General features: G+C 40.3%; 1 protein-coding gene across 1 annotated transcript in view; it reads right to left on the minus strand.

Moving 5' to 3' along the window:
- Nucleotides 1-16,091, minus strand: part of arhgap9 (Rho GTPase activating protein 9) — a gene marked incomplete at its 5' end in the record, with an annotated part of 43,940 nt that extends 27,849 nt beyond the window's left edge. Inside the window, 5 exons of the mRNA XM_079242504.1 lie at nucleotides 1,116-1,205; nucleotides 3,114-3,365; nucleotides 7,424-7,809; nucleotides 7,930-8,125; nucleotides 15,870-16,091. Of these exons, the coding sequence (XP_079098630.1) occupies nucleotides 1,116-1,205; nucleotides 3,114-3,365; nucleotides 7,424-7,809; nucleotides 7,930-8,125; nucleotides 15,870-16,091 (1,146 nt within the window). The remainder of the gene's footprint in view (nucleotides 1-1,115; nucleotides 1,206-3,113; nucleotides 3,366-7,423; nucleotides 7,810-7,929; nucleotides 8,126-15,869) is intronic.
- Between the last annotated feature and the right edge of the window lie 1,832 nt (nucleotides 16,092-17,923).

Raw genomic sequence — 17,923 nt, forward strand, 5'->3', positions numbered from 1 at the left:
ATGAGATTTAAAAATAGCAGGAGTCTTTCCTAGATCTAGGGGCAGCTGGTTCTACAGTTTGGGAGGCACCACTGGAAAGGACTGATCATTTACCAGCCGTGACCCTGGGACAACTGGAAGCAGGTGATCAACAGATCTGAGTGATCAGACAAACAGCTGCCTGCCTATCAGGAGTCTTATAGTTTGAGAATAAAACTTTAAAATCTACTCTAAAACAAACAGTGAGATAATAAAGGGGGGCAAGCACAGGAGAGATTTGTTAATGCTTTCTTGTTTGTGTTAAACATCAAACTGCAGCATTTTGGACCAATCACAGCCAAAAGATACAAACCTGACCAGCACCAGCATATCAACAATGACAGTAATCCAGCTGGGATGTGAATAAAACATGAAACAACCTTTAAAAGTCCTTATAAGTCTAAAAAAGGATTTCATAATTAAAGCTTGAGTCAAATATCTCACGCAGGCTTTTAACTTCTGATTTTAAGCGGTACTCCAGGTTTTATAGATCTAAACAAAGTTACTAGTGAGCCCAAAGACGACAACATCCGTTTTGTCCTGTCCCTGAAGTGGAGGAAGTCAGAAGCCACTAAAACTTTAATTTCTGCGAGGCAGGGTGTGTTTGTGAACAATGTCGAAGCACGTGTGTTTTCATGCTAAATGTTTACTTCCTTCAGCACAGAAATAAAGAAACAGGCGTCGCAGCGCAAACTTCCTCATTCTGAGTACTTCCAACATCTGAAACCTGTTCACTGTCAAAAATTCCTCCTTTATTTCAAATTCTACCTTAAGTGTTCAATGTATTTTCTAGAATTCAAATTAGCAAAACAAAACAAAAATAAAAAAGCACAATGTCTACAAAGTGCCTGTGTGAAAGAGGACAAACAAATGTTTTTCTTTTGCTATTGTTGACAGGAAACAAAGGCTTACACTTGGGTTCATTACGCTACTCTCATCATGAGCAGGAGCCTGATCTAGACAACCCAAATATTAATATATAGTGAATTAAACCATGATTCTATCACAGATAAGATATTAGAAGTTAAAACTGATTTCAAATAAATGGCACATCAAAGGTTGGATTTTTTGGGGGGGAGGGAAATCTGTGTATTTACCCTGTGCATAGTTCCATTGCCAGTCTCAGTAAGTGGCAGTGACAGATGGCCGGTATCCCAGGGTAACGTCTGAGGTTGTACTAGCTCGACCTGCATGACGAACACACACAGACTGTAAAAGAGGGAGTGTCTTCCATACATTACTGCAAGTAGCTATAATCTCGCATAAAACAAGAAAACATTTATAATAAAATATATAAAATAAACTTTGCAAAAAAATTTGAAGGACAATTGTGTTTGCTTTATTATTTTTCCTTTTTTTCAACAGCAGGGAGATTGGAATTCATAGTAGAGGAAAAACTTACAGTTATGAAGGAAGTTATTAATCTAATGTTTTGAACTTTCCCGTAAATGAGTTATCATAAATGCTAAACCAGAAACCAGCTGGACTTCTTTTACATGTTTCACCTCTTACTGATAATGCTTCAAGACAGAAATATGAAAGCACTTGCAGAGCAGCATCAAGGCTGAGTTGTCTGAGTTCACATGCTCTTTTTAGAGCTTTTTTCCTGTTTGTTTCCTGTTTCTTTTACTCCTGTCTCAAACTTTCTGTCTCCATAATAAGTAAAGTACAGTTTTAAAATGGTGAACAGTATCTTGTGTACGCGACTGAGCAAATCCACACAAGTCAGTTAGAAGTGAGGAAACCTTTTGGATCATTGGAAAAAATATCTTCAGAAACCAGGAAATATCCAGTTATTTTCTAGTTTTAGGCACTTTGGGTTAGTTGGACCTTGATATATAAGAATCTACTCCAGCCAACATAATCATGTTTGCTTAACTTCATATCTTTATCCAGGTTATTGATGCATCCAGTTGAAAGTGCTCAAACCCCCATAATCCAAGAACCTCTGCTTGATCCTGAGATAAGATAAGCAGCTACTGTGTCATGAACCAGTTTCATATATATATATTTACATTAAGGGGTAATTCTCACTGGCACTGTTTAGTATGCTTTAAGGTTTTAAGGGAACTCTGGTCTGGTTGCATAGATATATCAGTCTGTTTGGAAGAGTGCTAACATTATCTAGGCTATCTATTATGAATTAGCTTGAACTGATGTGCCTGTAAAGTGTCCTGAGATGACATGGTTGTGGAGTGGCACTATACAAATAAAGCGGAATTAAACTGAACATGCATTCCAGTGTGGACCAACAACACAAACTCTGGTCCCTTTAAAAGCCAAGTGTGCCAGTTCACTTGCAAGGGAACTCTGGTCCAGTGTGCTTTCAGTGGGAAAGCAAACAGATCATCCAGCGGACCAAATCCAGGAAGCAACGTATGACACGACATTTGACAATATGTCAGATACCTTTTTAATCTGTCTGAGAACAGATTAATGTTAATTAATTAATGTTAATTAAAAATATCAACAATGTTTTCTTAAAAAAACTTTTGTAGGTCTTGTTTGAATAATCAGACCCATTCAGAGCAATTAAACCAAACAAATAAACAACTTGCGTCCTTACTAATACTATTAATTCTAATCTGAATTACATTACGATATATTGTAAGAGATCACACAAACACAATCATGTTTCACTTAGTAACATCGAAAGTTAACAAAGTATTTATTTCCAAGAAAAACCTACAGTAACTCTTTTATGCTAAAGAATAAATTTATAAAGTATGTAATTCTCAAACTGATTTGGGAGTCTCCTCTCGTGCGTTCACAGTGTAAAACCAGTCCTGTGATCACTGTGTCTGCAAATCCTCTGTGTTGAAGTAAAAAGAGAAAAACTCCATCCAGGCTGATCTGTGGAGATTTGTGACTGAACATGTTCCAATTAGTGCTGATACAGACAAACCACACATGCATGTAAATGAGTCTTGTCTTTTCTTCCATGCCCTGACCCTTCCTACCCTCTCCTTTGAAAATAAAAACATTTTCACCCAGCTCAGAAAATACTAAATTGTTCCCGCTGTCAGGTAAGTTCAGTGGGAGGAGAGATTACGAGGAGGAGAAGTGAGCGATACCTGCTGTGATAAGGACTTTACCTTGTTGGCGCTTTGAGTGCGGGCGCGGCGAGGGGGTTTCCACGACCTCTCCCTGGTAATTCTATTAACATAATAGTGTCTGCCAGTGGCTGGGTCAGAGTACTGCTCCCATAGGTCCATGATCTGAAGAGGCTGCTGACCTGGAGCAGGGGTGGGTGGGTCCAGCTGTGACTGACACTTCTCTGTCTGCATTTTGGTATAAAGAGGGGAGTCCTGCCAGGACAGCTGGGACAGATAGCTCTCAGTTGGGACCTTGTATGTAGAAAGAGAAAAGAAAAAAAAAGTAAAACACAGAGAATAACAACGATTGAAGTAGATATGGAATAAAGAGAAGTAAGATTTTAATGAATTTGTCAGACATACTGCATCTTATCCCAGTTATTATGCATTTAACTATTACCTGCCTTGGATTGATACACACGTCTTTCTCTAGTAAGTTTTTCTGACAACACGATCGTGTATGTGTACGCACAAGATCAGGACCAGTGCTCATGGGTTTGAATGTTTTCTGAATATTACAGTTTTTTTTAATCAAAATAGATTGGGGAAAAATATATTCTTATGATTTAAATTCCCTAAATATAATCAGGAAAATTATGAAGGCTTTAAGGATGAATGATTGGTTGTCTCTCTGTGTTGATTCTGGGATTGACCTGAATGTACTGGACCTTTCACCTGCCGGCAACTGGAACGAGGCTACAGCTCCTCCGTGGGGTACGGAGAATAGACCGATGGATAAAACAAATAAACAAACAAACCAAAGAGCATGCAGACAATGTTTGAATTTGTAAGTATTTTATACAAACAGTGTCTGTGACACACTTTCTGGCACTTGTGTATTTGTTGCACAAGGACAAAAAGAGGTTCAAGTTCCCTGCTACAACACAAATATAGCAGGTAATAATGAAAGTACAGTTCAGCAACAACAAGTAGAAGGTTGTAGTAGCTTAAGCAAAGGCAGTCATCCCAGCATGCAAAGGCTAAACACATGTCCCTCAGAAACCATAAAGACACACAAATACACCCTACAGTTCCCTACTACAGAAAAAACCCATCAGAGTTTGGATTAAGACAGAGCTTACAGAAACACATGTGCTCACACAGACCGAGAGCGCTCAAGCAACAGCAACAAGAGTGGGACATTTCTAAGTCCAATAAAACAAATTGAAGGAATGTGTACCAAGAAGATCATCAGTCCACACAAAATAGCTGAGAGATAATTCAAAAACTGACAACCAGCTGGTGGATTCCTGTTACATAACACAGTCTCTCAGATAAGGACAGCGTGTTTAAGAGTGCATGGAAGTGATGCAAAAAGAAATGTGACTGTACTTCACTGCAGGTGGCAGCACTGGGTCTTTTAACCACCTGGTGCTTCTTGCCCCACAGCTTCCTTCTGTTTACTATTCATCAATCTATTTTCCTTCTTCCAGGGCCACAGGGGGGCAACGGCCAATCCCAGCTGCTATGAGGCGAGAGGCAGGGTATATCTCAGACAGGCCCTGAACAACCCTTCATGGTCACACAAACTCATAGGTTGAATTTAGAAACACAAATGAGCCTAACGTCCTTTTGTTGGGTTGTGGGAGAAAACTGGAGCATCTAGCAAGAACTCTCCCCATTCATGGAGAGAACATGGAGAGGTGTCAGATGAGGGTCAAATCAGGTACCTTCCTGCTGAGACCATGGGCCAAACCTCTTTGTTAACCAAAATGGTTCAGTAAATGGTTTGTCAAATTTAAAATACGCAAAGAAAAGCAACATTTTAACACTTTATTCAGAACCATGATGAAAAGACCAGAGAATTGTGGTGTGTGGAGAATATACTGAGTCTAATTTGACAGGCTTCAAAGTGAACTTCATCAAACTTTATCACCATAAACAAAAATAGTTCCCTTTCACATGACTGTGAATGCAAACAAAACCAAACTAGGCAAATAAAGTGCTAAAAAAAAATGGAACTATTAATGCTGCCTATAAAGCGCTTTCAGAAATCTGCTGCGTAGATGTTTTCCTGCTTTACTGCTTCTTCCAACCAGACCTTTCCAGACCAGATTAATCTCATGCCTTTAGCTGATATAGCTCAGACTGGTAGCACAGAAACGCATGTAAGAAAAGCACAACAGTGAAACACTGCTCACCCCAATACTGCATATTTCATTGCCCAGGCAGATTGCAGGTCTATCCATTTGAGTCCACAGATGTTTTGAACTGTATCTCTTGCTTGGGAATAAAAAACGAACGACGCTGGCATGAGTAGTTCGCATTTGAACATTCTTCTTATCTTGACTCACTGTCTTTTACTTCCTTTTGCACCTCTTCTTGTTTTAGGTTTGATACTATCACATTCATCTGAGCTGTGACCGGGTATGTACAAAGTAGGAGACGTGACGGAAGTGAGGAAGAGGAACTTCATTTAACAACTATACACATCAGAACAAGATAGAGATTGGTCAAGATGTACTAAAACTATATGTTGGACCCAACCATTTCCAGGTGTAAAAAGATGACAGGATGATCCATCTGCACTTTGTGCTCAAATATTCCACATGGAAAGTTTTAGTTTCTGTGACAGTATGGGTTTAAAGAAGAGACATAGGTTTGCTGTGTGTCTGTTCACACACTTTGCTCAGTCTCGTACACAGTTTTTTTCTTTGGTCAATCTCACACAGTGAGATTTTATTTAAAATGCTTTGTGTTGAAAGACATAAGTGACCCAGAGAGAAAGCTGACTTCCAACGCCCTCAGGGTAAAAGTCAACCTTCATGGTTCAAAATCAGTTCGGATATTTGTGGATGAGTTCAAGGCTGAGGGAAAGTCATGTGAGAAAACCAGCATGTCTTTGGCTTCGGCAAGGAGTGTTTAACATCATAATGTTGGGTTTTTGTTTGTGTGGGCATACAGGACTTAACAGTAAAAACAAAAATACTACAAAGTACTCTAAAAATAGCAAATCAGTTCAATTCATTTTAAAGACTGAGATTCAATCTACTTAAAAATTCATCATCAGTGCAGCGGCACTGATAAAAACCGTCTGGCAGATATCTTTGCTCAGAGTAAAAAAAAAACATTGAGTTATGACCCGAATGTGGCTGAATTAATCCTGCTTACTGGTATTAGAGGCTCAAACGAAGAGAGTCCTGAGGGAATGAGGGACAGTTAGACACAAAGGGACAGAGGGGAAGAGAAATGAGAGAGAGAGAGAAAGAGCAATGTCATTCCCACTGAGATCACATCTCGGAAGTTGCTTTTGCACACGCAGTTCAGCGGAAATAAAACTCCATTTCGAGAGGGAGCGTTGTACTCAGCTGTGGGAGTTTCCCTCAGCTGACAGAACGGTAACCTTGAGTATTTCTCTCACCATGAAGCCTTGTGTAATCCCCTCTGATGTAATGCAGGGAGGCCATGGCGTCATGACAATGCTGACTTGATTGCTGCTTTAGGAGGATTATTGAGGACAAGCGTAAGTGTAAATCAAATACATCCTCTGCTGAACTCAGCCATCATTCAGGATCCAAAGAACATACGTCACATTTGTACTGAGACCATAGTATAAATACTAATATTAATATTACTGCTAAAGTCTGAAGTTCCACTTAAAAGCAGATATCTAAAATCCAGCTCAATTAAACTGCCCAATTTAACCTTCATACATTGTTTTATTGAGTTTATTATGTCAAATGATCAGCAAAAACCACATGCTAAGTTCTGAGTTTTGGAGATATGACGCGTAAATCCGTCAGATTAGAGACTGTCAATGACAGGAAGTCCAACATTCCTCCTGAATAAGCTGCGTGTGATGGATTTGTTTGACCTATTTTCCACAATGTAACGTCACTCTTCTTAACACTAACAAATATCTACGTATATAAAGGCAAAAGCTGCCAGTAGTAAACACTTATGAGTTGTCAAATTACACACAATTTCTTAGTAAAATCACAAACATATGAAAAAAAAAGTAACTTTATCTGAATTTTGTCCAAATCAGTATACACTTACATTTTTCAGTATTTAAAAAGAATCTAGTATCCTGATCAAAAGCTTTTAAACTTAAAAGCATTTTTGGATGTATTCGTTTGGCCTGACTAACATGTTTACCATTAGATTTAGTGAGAAAGTGTGTCCAAACCCTCCACTGGTAGTGTTCTCTTTGGACGTCTGGTTTTGGCCAGAAACATTAAGCTGTGCTATACTTGCATCTTGTAAATGTGCTCATAGAGAGTTATCTCAGGTAAGTCCTGAATAAACATAAATATATAAGAATAGCAGCAAAACTGATGCTATTGCTATCAGTGCTCTCTGCTCCTTACCTGCAACCGGTTGTTGGTACCCGCAACCTCCACCATATCCCATTGGCTGGAAGACTTCTTGGGTATCCTGTGGTTAACGCAACTGCCAAGGCCACCGCCCACCTCATCGTATGGGTTCTCCATCAGGTTTTCAGGCAGGTTGCTGGAGCTCTGGCTCCGGGTGATCATGGGGACCACCCTGGAGTTTGGTGGCACTGTTTGAGCAGTGAAGGCTTCGGGGGATGCAGGGACCATAAGGTGACCAGATGGAGAGGTGGAAGAGTTGGGAGTAAAGGTGAATCCAGATAGTGGGAGGGTGGGGAAATGACCTCCACCCATGTTCATGTTCTTTTGTGACCCTTGAAAGGCACTAAGGTTTTCCATGGAGTGATAGATAGGCTTGTTTACTGTGGGAAAAACAGTAGAATTCTTAGATCAGTCCATCCATTTAACATCCAGAAGCTTCCTAGAAAGCTGAAACCACAGGCTTTCTTAGCTTTTCATTCTACTTATGTTTATCACATTACCTTGGCGCTGCTCGGTATAGGTTCCTGTGGGGCTGGGAGAGATCGAGGCCCGTGGGAGTAAGCTGACGTGGGAGTTCAGCGAGGCAGACATGACCAGGCGCTGGGGTGAGGGCATCGGAGCAATGGGAACCTCGGTCACATATGTGGCAGGCACATACAGTGGCTTTGTTTTACTGGCTGCCCCGATTCTCCGCACCTGTCAAAGAACAGATCCCTAAATTTTAATGCTTTTTTCTTCCATATGAATCCACTTAGGCCAACAGGTGGTGGTAAACACAGCCGAAGAGTGAAGTAACTGTGGAAATGTGAAACACTCCATTTCCTGACACACAGCAGATATGATGGGGAGTCTATGTCTACATCTAAGTCTAAACCATGTCAGTTTTTACTGTTTGTGGAGAGTTTACATTACAGAAATGTGTAAATCCTTATTTTTACCAGAGTACTGGTTGTAATATTTGTTTATTAGTACAATCCCATGAGGATGGGATGTTGTATAAAACATAAATAAAAGCAGAATACATTCATTCATTCATTCATTCATTATCCTAACCCAGGGGTGTCAAACTGCAGTCCTGGAGGGCCGGTATCCTGCAGGTTTTTGTCGTGTCTGTGCTCCAACACACACCTGACCGACACTCAAACAGGTTGACAAGAAGCTGCTGGATCCATTGATTTGAATCAGCTGTGTTAGTGGAGGGAAACAACAAAAACCTGCCAGATTCCGGCCCTCGAGGACTGGATTCTGACACCCCTGTCCTAACAGCTTAGTCCGATTTAGGGTTGCAGGAAGCAGAATACAATGATATGCAAATAAATTTTTATTCATCTATATTCAATTAAACATGCTAAAAAAGACAATACTTAATGCTCAAACTAATTATCCTCATTGTTTTGTTTGTTTGTTTTTTACAAATATTTACTCATTTTAAATTTGACACCTGCAACATGTTCCAATAAAGCTGGGGCCAAGGCATGTTTACCACTGTGTTACATCACCGTCCCTTCGAACAATACTCAATAAACATTTGGGAACTGAGGACACTTATTGTTGGAGCTTTGTACATGGGATTCTTTCCCATTCCTGCTTGATGTACAATTCGGATTGCTCAACAGTCGGGGGTTTTGTTTGTCGTATTTTGCGCTTCATAATGTGGCACACATATACAGTTGGAGACAGGTCTGGACTGCAGGTAGGCAAGTCTAGTACCAGCACTCTTTTACACGAACCCATGCTGTTGTAACATGGGGCAGAATGTGGCTTGGCATTGTCTTGCTGAAAGAAGCAGGAGCATTCCTGAAAAAACGATGTTGTTAGATGGCAGCATGTGTTCCTCCAAAACCTGTACGTAACTTTCAGCATTAATGGCCTTTTTCATAAATGCCTTTTTTTCATTTATAAATGAAAAAAGAAGTTTGTCTGGATAGCAACTTTTTTCAAACCCAATGCCCCAAGTTCACCTTTGTTTTTTAAATGAAAACTTATAAACATTTTTATATTAACAGAAAACTGACCTGTACATTTGTATTTAGAGCACAGTTTGTCAATTACTAGCCTTCCTATATAAAACATTATTTCTATATACTGTAATTACAAGTCCCACACTTACTCTACAGACAGACGGCAAAATTACATCTGCCATTTTATTAAACATCTCTAAACTATGGAACAGACACCTAAATCTTTTGGACTCAACAATAACATTATTGTAAAATAAAGCCTGTTTGGCTCCTACCTCTCCCATGTAAATGTTATTCACATTGTCCTGTTCAGCAACTGAAAGATTATTTGTTTGTTTATTTGTTTCTTTTTGTAAAACTTTTACTGTTATTTTTAATTCAATTCAATTCAATTCAACTTTATTTATATAGCGTCAAATCACGGCAATGCCATCTCAAGACGCTTTACAGACAGAGGGGAAAACATAATGAAGGCCAATTCATACAGCCTATATAAGGAAAGCAACAGATTGAGTTGAGTCCAACTCAATCTCCCATCCTGAGCAAGCACACTGGCAACAGTGGGAAGGAAAAAACTCCCTTTTAACAGGAAGGAAACCTCCGGCAGAACCCGGCTCAGGACAGGCAGCCATCTGCCTCTGCTGTGTGGGGGGAAGAGGACAAAAAGACAACAGACAACAGGAACTGCTACTCCCGGCCAGGGAGACCTGCTGAGACAGGAGACATACATGTTAATGATGCAACACTGTTATGGGGGGGGGTAAAAGAAAGAGATAAAGAGAAAAAGAAAGAAGCTCAGTGTATCAGGAAATGTCCCTCATCAGTCTAAACCTATAGCAGCATAACTAAGGGATGCTAACCATCCCTAGCTATAGGACTTATCAAAAAGATAAGTCTTCAGCCTAGTCTTAAAGGTGGGGAGGGTGTCTGCTTCCCTAACACTAACTGGGAGCTTATTCCATAAGAGAGGGGCCTGATAACCAAAGGCTCTGCCTCCCGCTCGGCTCTTTGAGACTCTAGGAACCACAAGTAAGCCTGCAGTCTGCGAACGAAGTACTCTACTTGGTATATAAGGAACAATGAGGTCTTTGATATATAGTGGTGCCTGGTTGTGGAGGGCTTTATATGTAAGGAGAAGGATTTTAAATTCTATTCTAGATTCAACAGGCAGCCAATGAAGAGAGGCTAAAACTGGAGAAATATGATCTCTCATGCTGGTTCTGGTCAGGACTCTGGCTCCAGAATTCTGGATCAGCTGAAGGCTTTTCAGGGCATATTTAGGACAGCCCAGTAATAGAGAGTTACAGTAATCTAGTCTCGAAGTAACAAAAGCGTGAACCAGTTTTTCTGCATCACTCCGAGACAGAATGTCCCTAATTTTGGCTATATTACGTAAATGAAAGAAGGCTGTTTTAGTAACCTGCTTAATATGTGGGCCAAAGGACAGGTCAGGGTCAAATATTACTCCAAGGTTTCTCACTGTAGCACTGGAAGCTAAAGTTATGCCATCCAGGTTCATTACGAAACCGGAAAATTTAGCTCTGAGTTTTTCAGATCCAACGAGAATTACTTCAGTCTTATCTGAGTTTAAGAGGAGAAAATTTCTAGACATCCAAGTCTTTATGTCTATGAGACAATTTTGTAGCCTATTGGGCTGATTTGTTTCATCTGGTTTAAAGGATAAGTATAGTTGAGTATCATCTGCATAACAATGAAAGTTTATTCCATGCTGTCTAATAATTTTACCTAAAGGGAGCATATATAGCGTGAAGAGTATTGGTCCAAGTACAGAACCTTGAGGAACTCCATGACTTACTGTAGTTTGGGAGGAGGACTTGTCATTTACATGAACAAACTGAAGTCTATCAGATAAATATGATTTAAACCAGCTTAACGCTGTACCTGTAATTCCAATCACCTGTTCTAGTCTTTGTAACACAATGTTATGATCGACTGTATCAAATGCAGCACTAAGATCAAGCAGGATAAGTACGGACACAAGTCCTTTGTCTGAAGCCATAAGAAGGTCATTAGTAACTTTCACCAATGCTGTCTCAGTACTATGATGAGCTCTAAATCCTGACTGAAACTCCTCGCATAAATTATTTCTGCTCAGGTGGGCATGTAGCTGAGCTGAAACTATTTTCTCCAGAATTTTGGACATAAACGGGAGCTTAGATATAGGTCTATAATTTGCTATCACCTCTGGATCTAGAGATTGCTTTTTAAGTAAAGGCTTGATTACAGCAGTTTTAAATGATTGTGGTACATATCCTGTCACTAAAGACATATTGATAAGATTTAGTAGTGATGTATTAATTAAAGGGAAAATGTCCTTAAAGAGGCTCGTTGGGAGAGGGTCTAAGATACAGGTGGATGGTTTAGATGAAGCTATTATTTTAGTTAATTCAGAGGGTTGGACAGGACAGAAACTATTTAGACACAAGTCAGATCCTGGTTCTAAGGATGCTTCGGAGACCACAACAGGCTCAACATTATAGGTAGAAGGAAGAGTATTGTGAATTTGATCTCTAATAGTGTCAATTTTATTCCTGAAAAAATACATGAAATCATCACAGCTAAGTGAGAAAGGAATACATGGCTCCACAGCGCTCCGGCTCCTAGTAAGCCTAGCTACAGTGCTGAAAAGAAACCGAGGGTTGTTTTTGTTTTCCTCTATCAATAATGAATAATAAGCTGTTCTTGCCGGACGTAAGGCTTTTTTGTATACGATTAAACTTTCTTTCCAGGTTAAGTGAGACTCCTCTAGTCCTGATGAACGCCATCTGTTTTCCAAATGCCTTGATGCCTGTTTTAGAGCTCGAAGCTGGGAATTAAACCAGGGAGCCTTCATAATCTTACCTAATTTCTTCTTCTTTAGGGGAGCAACATTATCCAAGGTTGTACGCATTGAAGCTGTTATAGTATCAGCATGTTGATCAATCTGAGCAGGAGTAAGGCTTAAAGGGGGACTCTCAGTCATGCTAACACATGGTAGATGTGAAAAAATTGATTCAATTGATTGTTTAAATTTTGTAATATTATTGTCTCATAAACATCTACTATAGTAGAATTTATTTTTGGTCAGTGAGTAATCAAATAAAGTGAATTCAAAGGTTAACAAGAAGTGATCGGACAAGACAGGGTTTTGAGGAAATACTTTGAGCTTATCAGTCTCAATACCATATGTTAGAACAAGATCAAGAGTGTGACCATGAGAGTGAGTGGCTCCATTGACATTTTGTGAAAACCCAATTGAGTTTAGAATAGAGCTAAAGGAAATGTTTAAACTATCATTTTCAACGTCAACATGAATATTAAAATCACCTAGTACAATGACCTTATCAGTAGTCAGCACTAACTCAGACAAGAGATCAGAGAATTCGGTCAGAAACTCGGAGTAAGGTCCAGGTGGGCGATACACTAATGCTAAAAGGAGCGGTTTCTCTGAATTCCATTTTGGATGAGATAAATTTAATGTCAGGAATTCAAAGGATTTATAGTTAGTTTTGTGCTTAGGATTAATTAAAAATTCTGACTTAAAAATAGCTGCAACACCTCCTCCTCTGCCTGTAGTTCTAGGAATGTGAAAGTTTAAATAGTTAGCTGGCGTAGCTTCATTAATACTAACATAATCCTCTTGCTGTAACCAGGTTTCCGTAAGATAGAATAAATCAATGTGGTGATCACCTATCAAGTCACTGACTAATAAAGACTTATTTGGGAGGGATCTAATATTCAGTAGGCCACACTTTGTCTTATTTTCAGATTTTATTAGATCCATTGTTTTTATTTTTATGAGGTTTTCAAGATTAACCCCAGAAGCTGCAGAAAAGTGTGTAGGACTACAATTCTGCCTCCTGGTCCCAACCCTGAGTTGTCAATTTAGCTGACTAATAAAAGAGTCCATATTGCTAGATAAGAGAGCGGCTCCATCCAACGTGGGATGGATGCCATCTCTCCTAATAAGACCAGGCTTTCCCCAAAAAGCGCTCCAATTATCTATAAAACCCACGTTGTTATCGGGACACCACCTAGACAACCAGCGGTTGAAGGATGACATGCGGCTAAACATGTCATCGCTGATTAAATTTGGCAAGGGACCAGAGAAAACTACGGAGTCCGACATGCTCTTGGCAAAGTTACACACCGAAGCAACATTAATTTTAGTGACCTCCGATTGGCGTAATCGGGTGTCGTTACCGCCGACGTGAATTACAATCTTACGGTATTTACGTTTAGCCTTAGCCAGCAGTTTCAAATACGATTCAACGTCGCCCGCTCTGGCCCCAGGAATGCATTTGACTATGGTCCCCGGTGTCTCTAGAGCCACGTTTCTGACTATGGAACTACCTATAATCAGGGTTTCTGCCTCAGCGGGTGTGTCACCGAGCGGGGAAAATCTGTTAGAAACGTGAACAGGTCGGTGGTGGCCAGTGGGTTTTGGTTTGGGGCTACGCTTCCGCCTGACCGTCGTCCAGCCCGCCTCGGCTCCCGGCTGCGCGGGAATTGCTGAGGGACGGCTCGGGATGGCTGCCCTGGCTGGTAGCTCCGCACTGGCTAATGGGGGCTTGCTGACTAACTGCTTCCCTAACTGAGTGCGGAGCTGGGCTTCTAACTCACAGAGCCTCGCCTCCAAGGCTGCCAAGCTGCTACACTTAATACACATACCGTTATCACTAAAGGAGGCGGAGGAGTAGCTAAACATCAGACACACCGAGCAAGAAAAGGCAGGGGACCGGGGTGTGGGAAGAGAGCTAGCAGCCATGCTAAAACCGAGTGCTTGAGCTGTTTAAGTCAGTAAACAGAAAGCCAAAGATCCCAAAAATAAATGCAATTTATAGAACAGTGGTTTGGGAAGATATTGTGCGCTAAAGTGAGTGGTTGGTTAACAACAGATAAAAGTTAGAAAGAAGTTAAAGGAGCCAACGGCTCGTAGCAATCCGCAGTGACACACGCTAGGGAAACAGGAAATGACACAATACGATACCGCAACGTCAGCGCGTCCGATGTCAGCGAAGGTTAAGTACATAATAATAATAATAATAATAATAAACAAGTTACCCGTGCCATGGGCACAAACACAACCCCATAATATCTCAGATGTTGGCTTTTGTTTTCGGCTGATAAAAATCCAGATAATTCTTTGTCCCTTTAGCCCAAAGGGCACGACTTCCACGATTTCTAAAAACAATGTGAAATGTGGACTCATCAGACCTCAGCACACTTTTCCACTTTGCGTCAGTCCATCTCAGATAAGCTCAGCCCCAGAAAAGCCACCAGTTTTTCTTGGTGTTGCTGATATGTGGCTTTTGCTTTGCATTTTTAACTTGTACTTGTAAATGTAGCATCGTTCTGCATTTACAGACAATTGTTTTTCTAAAGTGTTCCTGAGCCCACACGGTATCCATGCAGCGTCACCCTGAGAGGCTGAAGGTCAACTGCATTCTATGCTGGTTTTTTGTTTGTTTGTTTTGTTTTACCAGATTTTTCTAATCTTATTATATTATAGAGTGAAGATGATGAAATTCCTAAACTTCTTGCCACTGTTCATTGATAAACATTGTTTATCATTGTTCTATGCTCCTTTTGTACCCAATCATGACACTCGCCTGTTTTCTATTAACCTGTTGAAAAGTTCCTTTTTTAACATTAACATGAATTTCAGACTGACAGATTCATAAATGGAGTGAAGATTTGAACATGTTAATTCACATAAAGTCATTTAGCAGATACTTTAACCAAGGCCATTTGCAAATGAAGAAAAACATTTAAACTTTGGGTGTAATAGTACAGCTGGCATGGTATTAAATTATTTATTGATTTAACAAGATGGTGCATATGCAGAAGGCATTAATGAGAGTTAGGTATGTTGGTGTTCTGCACTTTGGCTGCTCATGTTGCTTAACCATGCACAGCCTGTACTGAGGTTGTGTTAAGCACAGAGATGGCGGTGCATGATAGGACATTTATCTCCAGTAAGCGGTAAGAAGATTTATTCACTGGAATTTACAAGACACAAACACTTTTTGTATTTAAAATATATTTTCTTCGAGTGCCCAGGCCAAGATGGGCAGAAAAAAAAGATAAGCAAGAGGTCTGTTATTATCTTTATTTTAAAGTAAGTGAATCTAAAACATGACAAAAAAAATAATCACACCTACTTGCAAGTGGTGCTGCAACAAAACGAAGATTATTACAAAGTTTTTGGCAAGCACAGTTAAAGTACTTTAAAACTATAATGCCTTTTGGAACCCTACCGACACGACAGACCTCTGTAAAAGACCACCTCTCACAGCAGTACCATAACGTTATAGCAGATCAAATGTCAACTCCGCTAATCTCTACTCTACTGGTTGGACTATGACAACTTTATCCTTTAATCAAAAAGTCTCAAAAACCCACAGACGTTCAGAGAAAGCACGTCCATGTTTATTGAATAACAAAGAAATGAAACCAAATTAAACCATTTTTCTTACCTGCCACCAGTCAGCGTTGGTCTTCTTCAGGAGAATAAACCGTTCACCCTCCCTTATGCAGACTTGCCGTCCGTCTGCTCCTCGGTAATTGTAGTCATACTGGGCCTCTAGGACCACCGTTCCAGTGGGGACCCCACACACCGTCATCCTGCCGGGGTTCAACCCGGGCACCGCACCAGGCTGCGTGTGCCCCACAGAGCGACGCCAAGTACCAGACAGCATGGCTCTCCACGCTGTGATGTTCAACAAGCTTTGCTGGGGGTACGCTCAAGCGTGACAGGGTTTGGGGTAGTACAGGTCAGGTGAGACTGGAGCCAAGCCAGTGCCATTCTCTGCAAGATGCACAAGAGAGAACAGACAGAGAATGAGAGAGAGAGATTAGCAGAGCTGGCAGAGAACACTGCGAATCTCGCCTGGTGCTGCACTGGGTCAAAGGCTAAAAATATGAATCCTTTTATGAAACATGATTTAAAAAAAAAATAGAAGCTTGTGTTCATCTTGGGAAATCACTCTTAAATAAATAAAAAAAAAGCATATCTGCTATTCATTTTTTTTTTTATGTAGCACCAATGTCAGACGTCATTGTTGCCTCTTGACAGCATTATAACTGTGACGACAGTGTGAACTCTGTGATTGAGTTTTCGATTGCTGAGTGTACAAAGCAAGACACCCCATGACTTCACCTCCAGCTTTATGTAGTTTAGAGGTGCAACTTACATCTCCTAATTCATAGCTAGCATTTCATACCGTCTGCTGGCAACAACAAAGATTACGGCTATAATATATGCAGATTACCGCAATTAACTTTATTTTTTCCTCAAAATCTAATTTCATTCCACCTGACAGACACGGCAGGAAGGTGAAGCACACCACCACGGTACTCCGCTTTTCTGTTGTCTTTTTATCCCATCAGAACAAACAGACCCATGTGAGTGAATAACTCATGCGTTTGGAGGATGTAAAGAGTGCAGTATTCCCAAAATAGCACCTGTCTCCATCTTGCCACCTGAGCCAGCATCCCCCAAGCTAAACCCTCACTTTACCCTGCCAAGACCTGCTTACATAAGAAGAGACAATCTAACTTTCTGCCAGACACACATTCTTACAGCTTCAACACTGACTGGCAGAAAATGGAGCATTCGCCGGTCCCCATCTCAGAGAGGACAGTCAGAAAATGCTCAGTTTGACAAGGAAAGTAGAAAAAAAGAGCAGAAAGACAAAAATAAAAAACCTGAGCAGTGGTGGAAAGGATGAAGGCTAAATGGAGCTGTGAGCTGATGAAAGAGAGAGATGGGATAGCTGGCTGAACCTTGATAATCTCACTGTTATTAAAGCACATGAATGAATCTGTGAGTCTCACAGCAAAAGAGAATTACTGTAAAACCTCTCTACACTGACATGGGGAGATGGGTTGCTTGTGCAGATGACTGACAGGCTTTAATCTGTCTGTCTGTCCATCTCTCCGTCTGCTTGTTAGCAACTTTACAAAAAAAAACAAAAAAAAACTACTGGGCAGATTTTTGTCATTTTTCTTCCTGAGAATGTGTCGTAGTCTTACTTAGACTACATTAAATTTTCTGTGTGATCTGGAAGGAACTGTAGACACAGGGATTAAAAGGATTCTTCACAGTATGGATGGAAATGAGCGGCTTGGTGGAGGTCTGCGCTCACCGAGTGGTTTTCTAGTTTAAAATGTAATGAAACAGCATAAATAACAATCAACATTATGAATAGATGAACCAGCCAGACATTGCTAAGACCTCTCCCTCATGTGGCTAAAACTAATTGTGGGTTAGGGTTTGAAGTAGTGGCTGAAAACCAACTAAATGGTTTCACCTGAATGGTACTGGTTATATAGACACAAAGCTAAATAAAAACAGTTGCTAATATAGTTACTGTACTCTCTGTTACACGGCAGACATACAGAGGAAAAAGGTTTACAAAGCAGTTCATCCATATGACAATGAGAAGGAATCTCATCTACAATAAACATGTAGGTCATATTCAAACTTAATTAGCTTCTTTCTGCTGATAGGTGGAAACATACTCTTCCA

This window comes from Telmatherina bonti (genome assembly GCF_933228915.1).
Source record: "Telmatherina bonti genome assembly, chromosome: 6".
Taxonomy (NCBI): domain Eukaryota; kingdom Metazoa; phylum Chordata; class Actinopteri; order Atheriniformes; family Telmatherinidae; genus Telmatherina; species Telmatherina bonti.